This window comes from Nomascus leucogenys, chromosome 17 (assembly GCF_006542625.1).
Source record: "Nomascus leucogenys isolate Asia chromosome 17, Asia_NLE_v1, whole genome shotgun sequence".
In the NCBI taxonomy this organism is placed as follows: Eukaryota; Metazoa; Chordata; class Mammalia; order Primates; family Hylobatidae; genus Nomascus; species Nomascus leucogenys.
In genome coordinates this window covers 19,131,148-19,143,809 of record NC_044397.1, presented here as the reverse complement: position 1 = coordinate 19,143,809, position 12,662 = coordinate 19,131,148, and the positions used below count along the sequence as shown (strand labels likewise).

General features: G+C 43.7%; 1 protein-coding gene across 11 annotated transcripts in view; it reads left to right on the top strand.

The window, feature by feature from the left end:
- PKP4 (plakophilin 4) overlaps nucleotides 1-12,446 on the top strand; it is a 228,263-nt gene extending 215,817 nt beyond the window's left edge. For 10 of the 11 annotated variants that reach the window (XM_012496517.2, XM_012496518.2, XM_030797014.1 and 7 more), the window contains 6 exons: nucleotides 743-938; nucleotides 4,690-4,774; nucleotides 4,896-5,013; nucleotides 7,760-7,888; nucleotides 9,605-9,678; nucleotides 11,446-12,446. In XM_012496517.2, the coding sequence (XP_012351971.1) occupies nucleotides 743-938; nucleotides 4,690-4,774; nucleotides 4,896-5,013; nucleotides 7,760-7,888; nucleotides 9,605-9,678; nucleotides 11,446-11,694 (851 nt within the window). In that variant the 3' untranslated portion in view covers nucleotides 11,695-12,446. The remainder of the gene's footprint in view (nucleotides 1-742; nucleotides 939-4,689; nucleotides 4,775-4,895; nucleotides 5,014-7,759; nucleotides 7,889-9,604; nucleotides 9,679-11,445) is intronic. The other variant, XM_003266146.3, reaches the window with a different exon arrangement.
- Nucleotides 12,447-12,662: the final 216 nt, after the last annotated feature.

Here is a 12,662-nt window from a genome sequence, read left to right as displayed (position 1 = left end):
TCTTTTTGGAGAGGAATAAGAAAAATTCAGTATCTATAAAGAAATACCTCAATAACTGTGAAACTCCCCTCGCCTTGTCTTAGCAAGAATTTCATTATTGTTGCATTATTCCTGGGAGATAACATACCTATGATTTTAATACCAGAACTTTTACTTGTGTCATCTTTTAAAGAAACTAACATGTTGCCACCGTTGTCAGATGAGTTGCTGTACACCTCAGCTCTGTACACAAAAATGTGTAACTGTACCCAGTTCACACATTAAGATCCAGAAAGATCTAACGAAAAGTATTGTTTGGCAGCCCGACTTGGTCCAGATTCAAAGGTAAGTTTTAAAAAGCTCTAAGAGGAAATTGAGGTATTTGTGATGCATAGAAATTCCATTGAGAATAAAATTTACTATTATAATTCCTTCATTACTCAATGTTACTGAAAATACTTGAACGAAAGCAACTTGATTTGTCTACCCAATTTTACGCATTGATTTACATTTGCTTTCAGCAATTGACAGTAATGTTTTATAAATGAATCATTTCTGAAAGTGACGTTGCAATAAATGTTAGCTTTCCCCTTATAATGACATTTGTCCTTTTCTTCTTTGCCGTGGGTTTTGATTTTTTCCCCTATTATTGTCTCTTTGGGGGTTTTATTTTTAAGAGATTGCATACCACCAGAATCTGAACAACAATTAACAAAAACCTAGTACCTTCTGGAAGTAGAATTTACTCTTTTGCCTTTGGTAGGCAAATACGCCATGCGAGACCTGGTCAACCGGCTCCCCGGCGGCAACGGCCCCAGTGTCTTGTCTGATGAGACCATGGCAGCCATCTGCTGTGCTCTGCACGAGGTCACCAGCAAAAACATGGAGAACGCAAAAGCCCTGGCTGACTCGGGAGGCATAGAGAAGCTGGTGAACATAACCAAAGGCAGGGGTGACAGGCAAGTCTGCGGCAAGGAGGTGCAAGTAGTGCTCTTATTCCTGAGATTGTCCTGTGATGAGGCCTTTGTTGAGGATACCTTTCCTATTGGAAAGTATTTATTTTTGCATTTCTTACATGCCGATAAGCTAAGCAGTCTCCAGCACTTACAACCTGCTATGCTGGGAGAAGTGTTTTCTATTATGGGGCTTTTTTTGGTTTTCACTTTATTGTAACACCCTCACTCCTACATTGGTATTTGTCTCTGTCTTAGTCTGTTTGTTCTGCTGTAACAAAATATTGTGAACTGGGTGGCTTATAAACAACAGAAATTTATTTCTCACAGTTCTAGAGGATGGGAAATCCAAGATCAGGGCACCAGCAGATTTGGTTTCTGGTGAGGGCCCCCATTCTGGTTCATAGATGGTGCCTTTCAGCTGTCCTTGCATGGTAGAAGGAGGGAGTGGTCTCAGGCCTCTTTTTATAAGGGTGCTAATGCCATTCATGAGGGCTCTACCCTCATGATCTAATCACCTCTCAAAGGCCCCACCTCCTAATACCATCACCTAGGGGGTTGGAATTTCAACATATGAACTTTGGAAGGGACACAGACTTTCAGACCATAGCAGTCCCTAAAGCCACAACTAGTCTTGCCAACTCCTGGAAGAATTGGAAATGCCAGGATGAGGAAAATCTGGAGGGCACCATTTCCCTTGTGCCCTTGTCTCTGCTCCAGGCCTGAGTGCCTGTTCTGCAAGAACGTCTTCTTGAATCCCCAGTTCTGGAATTGAGTTTTCTGCCACATACCCAGAAAGTATTAAAATTACTGTTCTGCAGCAGGGCTGCTGTGTGGCCTCAGGATGTGCCCCAGGCTTGGATGGCGCATTTCCCTTTGCTTCTGCATGACACCTCACTGATGAAGCGGGAGGGAAGGACTAGAGAATCAGTGGTAAAAATTGAAGGCTGCTTGTCATGGAGCTATAGCAGTGACTATAAGTTTGCCTTAGTATCAGATAATCAGAGAAATGGTAAGTAGGATGCCTGGTGCCATCTCAGAACAGCAGGACAGTGACCTCCCTGAGCCACAGTAGCATGGCAGCCCTCTCCCCCAACCCCCCTGCTTTGCTCTCTCCATAGCGCTGATTTCCCCTTGCTGTGGAAGTTATGTCTTCCTCTTATACCTGACTCTTCCATAGCAGGGATTTTTATTTTGGTTCACTGCTATATCCTTAGCATCTAGAATAAGCCTGGCCTGCTCATAACAGGTGTTTGGTGAATATTTCTTAATTGGCCAAATGACAGTGCTGGAACTCACGTTACATCTCATCTTTATACTTTTGAAGGAGTTTCTAAAATATAAGAATAATCTAAAACCATATTCTCATCTCCCAGAAACCACTATCAGCAGTAATGATATTTCCTTTCAGTCCTCTTTTTAAAATGTATTTTTTTCTATTTAATTAGTAATAAATGGTTATGGGGGTGGGGAGGGCTGGGAAGGGGAGTGAGTGGAACCATAATCACTTATGCTCTTAAAATGTCCCTGGACAGCCTGCACTTGTGAGCAGCATAAGAAGAGGCTGAGATGCTGAGCCAGTGCCAGAACCTTTGCATATTAAGAAAATTGCTACCCAGTCTAATCTGTTTTTCAAAACCAGAGATTTAGAAAGTCCTGGACCAAATCAAATTGTCTCCTAGCTCCACACACTTAACTTCTTTCACAAGTACTCACTGCCTGCCTGCTGTGTGCCAGACGCTGTTCTCTATGCTGGGCTTGCAGCAGCAGACAGGTCACATGACAGCCCCACCCGAGGTAGCTTACGTTCCATGGGCAAGGTAGACGCAGACAAGGTAACAAACGAACAGAAACTCGTGGAGCGTGGTGGGTGGTGCTGAGGGGCAGGGCACGTAATAATGTCAGGGCGGGTGGTGGGCCATGCTGGGGAGAGGGATGCTGGTCAAGGAAGGCCTTGCAGAGACAGTGCCTTCTGAGCACAGAGCTGGAGGAGGCAGGGAAGGAACAGTGCAGCTCCCTGGGGGAAGAGCATTTCGGTTAGAGGGGGATATCAAGTGAGAGAGCCCTGAGAAGCTAGAGGACCTCGTGTGCCTGAGGAACAGAGGGAAGCCAGTGGGGCTGGAGCAGAGCCAGTGAGGGGTATAGGAGGCCCACCCCAGCGTGGTGATCTGACGGCCTTAGCCAAGTCAGGGCACCACATCCCCTCTGCACTTACCCGTGAAGCTACTGACTTACAGCAGCAGCTCCCAAGGTGAAATACAGTGACTCAGGATGAGGACTGCAACTTGACCTTCAGATGTAACAATATGGAGGTCCTATGTTTAAGAGAAGATGGGATGGTGGAAATTAGAGATGCAAGAACGTAACTCTTTCAAGGAGTTTTGCTGCAAAGGAGAGCAAAGAATCTTCCTTGCTTTTCTCATGGGTCAGGTTTCTGCTCATGGAATTTGTGTCTGAAAATATGTAGTCTGTTTTTGTCAAGGCATATCCCGGGCACGGTCCTGCCTGGTCAAGTGTTTCAGTTGTCATCCTCCCAGGCAGCTGTGGAATTTGCCTTTTGAGCCTTCATCCCGCTGCCTAGCACTTAAAGACAGGTGAACAAAGCAGCAACGGCCAGGCCTAGCTGAGAACAGGGTGGCTATGTGGGGCAAGTGCCCTGCTCCCCCAAATCTGTCTTCCAGAGGCTGTCTTGGGTGCCTGAAATTTCATCTGTGTTTATTTCTTTGGGGTATTTAGCTATTGCTTGTTCCATAGTCCAATTTGGAAATAGAAAGGTTGGAAAGGCTTTGAGTGGGTTGGCTTTACCTGGCTGTGCTCACCTAAACCCTCAGAATCATTAGCAACCCACGTTCTGTTGTTAGGGGCTGAGGAAGTAGCTCACCGCCTGCTCATCTCCCTTGTCCTCCTCCACTTCATGAGAGTTTAATTGGGAAGATAAGGAGTAGAAGAGAAAGCCAGATTTTAGATCGGGTGTATACATTTGAAGTCAAACTGTCAGTGGAGTCTTAAGATAGAAGTGTTCAGTTGTCCTTAGGGCTAACTCTGCAAGCACTGGTCCATGAGTACCACCCAAATGTAGAGATCTGAGGGCCTTAGCTGAGGCAGGAAGTCCCCTCTTCAGTTACTGGTGAGGCCACTGACTTACAGCAGCAGCTACCAAGGTGAATCCAGTGACTCATGGTCGGCTATGCTTAAACAGAGCACCAGCATTTGCTAAATGTCCTCAGAGAGGGGAAATAATATTTGTGACCATGTTTTCCAAATTCAACATTAGAACACACATTAGTTTACTTAGAGGTATGAATGATAAGGCAATGGAGGTATTTAGATGAAGGCTTAATAAAGAAGGAGGGATAAAACATACTCACTTGGGACGGTCCCCAGACACTCAGAATGTAGAGTCATGGTTGCGTGAATCCCAAAGCCCCAGTGAGATCAGTGGCACTCAGTAAAGACACAGAGGGAGGTTGGGATTGACACCTACAGAGATCCTCAGCTCAGGTTCGTTCCGGCCACAGCTGCTCCACAGAGCTCACTCCCTGATGGCCTCACTTCAGTTCTTGCCACGTGTGGCCAGTCCCGAACCTGATCGACTCCCAGGCACACCTGGTCCTTTTGTGGTGTGTCCTGCAGTAGCCTCCATCCCTGTGGCCCTGAGAGCGATGGCCTGTTGGCCACTGATTTTCATCCTGCACCCCTCTGAGTGGGGCTGAGGCTGTGCCACCCACATTCATTAATATCCTTGCTCTCTCCCTAGATCATCTCTGAAAGTGGTGAAGGCAGCAGCCCAGGTCTTGAATACATTATGGCAATATCGGGACCTCCGGAGCATTTATAAAAAGGTAACCTACAAGAATAGCTCTGGCATAATTAGCATTCATCAGAGCACACACTCATAATCATTTATTGTAATGAAATGTCATTATTCATTTTGAGAGGTTTCTTTTTCTCTTTACTCTTCAGGATGGGTGGAATCAGAACCATTTTATTACACCTGTGTCGACATTGGAGCGAGACCGATTCAAATCACATCCTTCCTTGTCTACCACCAACCAACAGATGTCACCCATCATTCAGTCAGGTCAGTGGGAAAACGCCACTCCTTGGCGAGAACCTTTGTGTGACAGAACATTGTTCCCCAGCCAGAGAAGATCAAACATAAGCTGGTTAAGCCTGTCATCTCCAACACTACCCATGCAGCAGAGAACCTTGTGTAGGAATCACACACCATTGTAAACCACAAGCCCACTTTCTTCCTTCCTTTTTAAAAGTGTATACAAGTTTACATCAGCAACAGTGCCCCAGGCCCTGCCCTCAAGTCTGCCTCACTAAGTGTGAGAAGGGGCCCTGAAAGCTGCAGTTGACAGACTGGACAGGGGATCGGGGTGCCCGAGAGTGGAGGGTCACACTTTGAGACGCACGGAGTTATGCCTGAAAGTGGCTGCCCTGTATGCCAGCTGGCCATGAGATTGGAATCTCCTCCAAAGTGAATTTTTTTAAGTTTTCTTAGTGAAACCTTTTAGAAGCAGGGTCCTTTAACAGAGGACCTTTAAGGTCTTCAGGTCTGCAACCTGGGAGAGCTGCCTGCTTTCCAGTTAAACCTCCTTCCTCTGCAGACCCCCAGCATCTGCTGCTAATGGAAGCAGGCCTTACAGGGTGGGTCTGTAGGAATTCCTTTTGATTTTTAAGTTGGGAACCCTGGCAACCACACTACCTACTTCTCTGTAATGTTTAACTTGATGGAAAGAATGTTTTGAGATTCAGACTAAATGTTTTTACGGGTAAGGGCAGATTATTACTGCCAAGCCAATCAGTTCTGTAAATCTAATTCTTTCCAAAATGAGAAAGGAAAAGTAATAAGTATCTTATTTTTATTTGGCTTTAAATCATCCATTTGGACTTTTAAATATTATCTATTTTATTCAGCAGTGCTACTGCTGGCAGTCTTATTTCTCATGTGGACAAATGTGGCCAAAAAGACTAATATACATGGCCAGTGGTTCTTGCCACATAATTGGATGTCCCCACTCGAACTAGAATTTTTTTTAATTATCTGTGCTTGTTGCGTATGGTATATATCTTAGTTTTTAAATTATGGGTTGCTTTCTTGAAAGAAACCTACGTGTCTTGTTTTTAACATCCTTGCTAAGCTCCCAGGTATAGCCTGAAACTGCTTTCTTTTAGAAAAATGCTCAGAACCTTTTAGGGTCTTGGGAATAGAGGTGCCAGAGAAATTAAGAGGTGTGGCTCTATAACAAAAGGCACATAGACAAGCAAAAGATAATTTTAGATTAGTACGAGCTTGTCCAATCTGCAGCCCATGGGTTGTATGCATCCCAGGATGGCTTTGCAGCCCAACACAAATTTGTAAATTTTCTTAAAACATTATGAGATTTTTTGTGATTTTTTTTTTTTTTTTTAGTTCCTCAGTTATTGTTAATGTTAGTGTATTTCATGTGTGGCCCAAGATAATTACTACTCTTCATTGTGGCCCAAGGAAGCCAAAAGATTGCCCACCCCTGGATCATTAGCACATAGTTAATGAATAGTGACCTTGTTTTCAGGACCCCTTAAATATATCTGCTGGACAGTGTTGGCTAGCCCCATTCAAATTCCTAGGTGCCTTTTGGGATTCTAGTCAGTGGTAGGGAATACTCCACTTCTGCTTCTCCAGTTATTCTAAGGGTTGAGAATGCATCCCTTCACACTAGTGTGGGATCTGCTTCCGGGCATGTCTGATGCCTTGCTGGTGTCATTGGAGGCAGGCGGGTATGCTTTCTGTCCTACTACCTTCTGGAAAGTAAGCAAGGTGAGCAGCACATAGACATTGTCCATACATGCTTACATGTTTAACACTGAGCAATCCTATGTCAGTGAGGTGACTTTTTAGGAAAAGTATTTCATTGTCAGTCTTCCTCTGAAAGCATCAATTTATGCAAAACCATTGGTGTCAAGGTTTGGGGGGCTGTTGCTTTCGAGTGTGTCAAGTGAATAAGTGGCCACTCTTATTTGAAATTAACTTTAGGGGAAGCAAGATGATTTTTTTAATAAGAAAAAGAAAAAAAAATGTGTGAAATGTTTCTCTCTTCCTTCTGTGCCAAAGTGTCCAAAAAGAGTCCTAAGGATAGATACAGTGTTATTAGATGTTGGCCGAAGCTGGGGTAAAAAAGTCCTCTGGGCCTTTCTGAGGTCAGGGCTTAGCACCATGTGCGTTTCCTAATAAGCCAGGCTTACTGGGTTTAAATTGTTTCCTTGATCACCATAAAAAGAATTATAAATTTTACAGAATGGGTGCTCTTATTCAAACATGTTTAGAGATGTGGTGGATATTTTTGAAATAATTAGAAATCAAAACATGCCATGAAACTTCTGTTGGCTGAAGAGCTATACATAAAGGATAATAGGTGGGTATTTTGCAAGCAGTTGAACTCAGATCATAAAATAACAAGTATAACTCTTGCATGGCTAGTAAGTTATTATCACTCAGTGTCAAAGGCCTAGTCAAGACATTGAGACAGACTAGTGGGGAAAGCTGCATGATCTCTACACTGTGCCTCTTTAGCCGGGCGGCTTGCCCTCCAGCTTGAGAGTGAGCCCCGGTGTTGACTTTGCTGATTTGTGCAGCGGCAGGCCGCATGCAGGTTGCACTTGGCGGTACTTGGGTCTAGCTGCTCTTCAACTCCCAGCCCCTCTGAGATATTTTCAGCACCAGCTGTGTGTCATTTCTAGTTACTGACCTTTGTGTTTCTGGAGAGGATTTTCCACGGATACTGATGCTGATTTCTCTTTCTTCCCCTCTTTCTCTCCTCCTTTGCCTCTCCCTTCAGTCGGCAGCACCTCTTCCTCACCAGCACTGTTAGGAATCAGAGACCCTCGCTCTGAATACGATAGGACCCAGCCACCTATGCAGTATTACAATAGCCAAGGGGATGCCACACATAAAGGCCCGTACCCTGGTAAGACGCCAGTTGGGTGTGTGATACAGTCTTTTGAAAAGCCGCATTTCCAGGCACTTGGCCAGTGGCCTGGGAAGTAGCCTGTGCTTGTATTGAGACAGTCCCCCAGCAGCAAACCATGTTCCAGTCATTCCCTTTCCTACTTTGGGGATTGTTGCCTTTTCTGCTTGTTTAAAGTAAAACAAGCATGTACTTGTTTGTATGTATGTATGTATGTAGTTGTACAGTGGCCACAAATAAAAAGAGGGCTGTATCCAAATAAATCATTTCTGGCTGCTCACTGGCACAGTCGCTTTGCTCCGTCCCCTCCTGGCTCGAGCAGTCTCTGTGTTTTCCACATGCGTCAGAACCCTCAGCCCGGGTTGCAGGAGCCACATCTTCTAGACTGGCTCATCTCTTAAATTCAAACCAGAGAATGGAGATCAATTTCATTTACATTTTCATGGAGAAGAGTTTGAATAAATAGCAAAAGTTATTATAATGTGATTCTTCTCAAAGTGATTATTTTTTAAGAATAACAAAAATAATGTTACATAGTGTTAATATTTTTATATCCTATTCAGAAAGCTGTGCATACAATTTATTTAAAGGATACCAGCCCAAAGGGTTACTAAGATTTCATACTGTTCCCATTCTCAACCGTCTGGCAGATTATAACTACTTTAGATGTTCCAAATAAGTCAGTGTGAGCTACCCCACAAAAAGTACTCTTCTCAAACCTGTCTATTAAAAATAAATAAAAGCTGGTGGCAGCTTTACTCCTGCTAGGGGAGCAGTCTCCATTGTACTGTTGTCTTTGAAATTGTGATTTCACAGGACTATTTACTAATCGACTGTTGTTACTATGGCAATTAATAGCTCAGAAAATTGCAGATGCTACATTTCAACACCAAGCTCTGTGCAAAAGGAAATGCACATACCAACTGCAGTGTATGGTTGCTTCCGATTTGCAGCAGCCTGCTTTATCTTACAGATCGCCTCTTTAGCATGCATGCCCTTCTGTATCTTCTTCGCTTGCTTCAATAAACTAATTTGCCTCAAGTACGTTTCATTTTCCTCATTAAAAAAATAAAAATCTTTGCTAGCCTTAACAATAATGGAAGGGTAATATCATCAGGAGTCTACTATGGACTTTTGAAGACAATTATCTCATTATTACCAAGTTCCTTTTGTATTAAAACATACTTAAATATGCCAGGCCCAAGACTGTGCCTCCATTGTTGCCCAACTGCTGCTCCTTCCTTGACCTGAGATTGTGAATCCCAGTTGTTTGGAAGGCATGGGGTTTGTTCGAATACTGTGTTTCGCTTCTCCTCTCTGACCCACTGCTGTAGCTCAGAGCCCTGGAAAAGGAGTGTTCCTCAGCTCAGGATCCTGTGCTGCTGTCCAAAGCCAGCTGGAGAAACCCTCCCACGTATGAGCAGAGCTTGAGCAGGAACGTTTGCGCATGGGCTCTGCACTGGCATTGCTTTTTGGGGAAACACACGCAGCCTGTTTTTGCCATAGTTTTGCTATTAGCCCCCACCAGCCCTGAGGTAAGCAGCAGCCAGGCCAGATCCAGGGACCCTGAACTGCTACCTCTCCCAGCCCGCATTGGCAGTGGGGAAGACAGGCCCTGTCGGGGACAGTGCTAGCCCTAGTACAGGGTAGACCACCCAGCCTAATGGACCAGAGTAATAAGCACTAGTTTTAATTTCATAAAATATTTTCTTACAGGCTCCAGCAAACCTTCACCAATTTACATCAGTTCCTATTCCTCACCAGCAAGAGAACAAAATAGACGGCTACAGGTGAATTTGCAATATCATTTTTACAGAAGGCTGATTAGCAGTTAACACAGTAAGGGGTCCACGTCGGTTGACTTCCCAGAGCTGGGCCAACACGGCAGGGTCCTAGATGCTTTCCCTGGGGATCTTCACTCCTTGGAAACTCACCCGTGGTTTAAGCAAAGCATTTCCACGGTAGCCTCACGTTCTTGAGTATCCACATCGGTACTGCTGAGATCACCGTGCCACTGAGGGGGACAGCCGAGAAGTCTTTAGTTCATGTCTTTTGCCCAGCAGTGTCCTTTTCCCACTCTTTTTCTGTTAAGCTCTGAAATCTCTTCCAGCCTCTGGGTGAGGGAAGGTTGGTAAGCACACTTCATGCCCTTATCACGTTGTTCTCTTTTGTGTATACCTCGTTCTCCATCTCGCCCCTCCCTGTCCAAGCTCCACAATTTAAAAACAGAGTCCATCGCCAGGTCTGTTTGTCTCAGTGGTCAAGGTGGACTCAGCCCCTGCCAGAATGGACCTCACTGTGGAAGAGTGGGACTGGCGGTTATAACACACCGAGGCTTTGCTTTCATGAAGGGCCTGCAGTCAGTCTCAGGTCCTTCCCGGTGCCATGGTGAACTTGGACCATCTGGTCTCTCCTCTTCCCTTTCAATGACACAGAGCAGCTGGAGTTTCCTAAAACAAGACTGTATCCTGTCCTTCAGATAAGGATGTGTTCTAAGACCTCTCCTTCTCGTCATCTTTTCTCTGTAGATGGAAGAAAAAGAATTTTCCAAGTTGTTCATAATTTATACTACAGTTTTTTAGTCAGGAAAAATAGACCAGAATCATAACTCTGGCTTGAAAGGAGAATTTAGCTCTGAAATCCTTATAATGTTAGAATGCATTGAGTTTCAGGACATGACGTTGGTTCCTATGTGGTAAATTTGTTACATCTTACTAAGTAGGGGGATTTGGGCATAATCAAGAACATAGACATAATAACCATCACAATTTGAAGAAATTAATGTGAGGTCAAAGCTAAGACGGAACAAAAGGAAATGGAGAGCAGTGTGCCCTGTGTGGGTGCCCATGTGTGCCTGGCCTTGCCCACTTACAGATGGACTTAGCCCTGGCTTGGGGAAGCCTTTTCCTCTAGAACCATATTTGCTCACGTGCCTCCCAAATTTACTATTCTTCTGCCTTGAGATTACTTATTCCTTTAATATTACAACTTACAGCAGAGTTTCCAAAGTGTGACGATTGTTCACCTAGCCACATACATCTTCTAAAATGGAGGGATGGACTCCATCTTCATATCTGAAGTAAATGTTCTAAAAGATGGTTTGGTAATTATACAATTATCCAAGGCCCAGAAACCCAATCCTTGACTAAATTAGTGATGTGCTAATAATTCCCCTGTGTCAAACCCAATATCAAGACCATCCTCTCATTCGGCGTGCCCAGGTAACGGGTCCCTCCACAGCTGAGCACACAGCAGGGCCTCCAGTAAGGAGGGGAGGTTTCTGGGGCCACCTGCCCTGAGATCTCAGGCTCTCCTGAGGCATCTGCTTCTCTAGAGGTCTTAGGACAGGAAACTCAGCAGCCTGCCTGAGAATGCAGCTTAAAATCCTTAGAGTCCAATAGTAAACGCATAGTGTGCACCAGAAACAGCTTTTAACCTTAAGCTGCAAATACTGAATATTGCTTTAAAAATATGAAGCAGGAAGCCCACATCAATTTTCCTAACACGTCTTTTTAAAAGATTGCTTTTATTTATTTGCCTTTTCATTTTGTCAACAGCATCAACAGCTGTATTATAGTCAAGATGACTCCAACAGAAAGAACTTTGATGCATACAGATTGTATTTGCAGTCTTCTCATAGCTATGAAGATCCTTATTTTGATGACCGAGTTCACTTTCCAGCTTCTACTGATTACTCAACACAGTACGGACTGAAATCGACCACAAATTATGTAGACTTTTATTCCACTAAACGACCTTCTTATAGAGCAGAACAGTACCCAGGGTCCCCAGACTCATGGGTGTAGCATCAAGACGCCCAACAGAGGAACTCTTTCTTTCTAACCTTGTTTGGATTGAGGTGAAAAGTCCATCTTGCTGATTTGATGATTGAAATGTGAAAGTGAAGTGGAAGGAATGAGTGAAGTGCGTTTTTTTTTTTTCTTTTTTGAGGAATTATCAGGGAAGTGAGGAAACGTTTGGGAGAGGACTTTCTAAGCTCTATTTAGGTGTTAGGTCTAATTACTTATAGATTCTGTAGTCTGGTGAAGGTGTGGGTGACGTGATGAGAGGTTTGAGAAATGGGTGAAATGAAATGGGGGATGTGTAGGTCAAATCAAATTAAAGATTTTTTTTAATGTGAATAAAGTTATGTTCTGATAGTTTGTACAGAAAAAATAAAATGGATGCCCATGTTTTATTGCTATTACTAAATGTCAAGATTGTATGCTATTATGTCTTGTAAATTTCTTTTGTTGGTGTAAATATGGAAATGCCACATTGGTTAAGTGCCATCATTTGTAATGCAGTGTGTCACTAGAAAAGAGATTTGAAGAAACTGACAACTTCAAACACAAATGAGAAGCCCCAGGAACTGTGAGCAATTAAAAACAAACCGCGACACCCTTTGTCTCCACCACGCATAGTGTACTTCGGAAGCACAACGTCCAGGCTGGTACCTCAGCGCCATGCCCATTCCTCGCCTTGTTCATAGGACACTTCACTGCCATTTTCTATGCACATAAAAGAAAAATAAATGTGGAAATTTCATCCTTGGAAATGTGTTCTCTATTCTTTTTAAATTTTCTGTATGTATATGGAAAAGCAGATTTAATAAACACAAATCTCACTGCATGTTGGAAACAGCTTAAATATATCCAAATATTTTAGACTTTTCCTAGTTTTATATATGCTTTGTGAGATGGACCACACCAAAGAATTAAGCTATGAACTTTCCTTCTCTGACAATCTAGGTATTTTTGTTTCTTGGAATCTA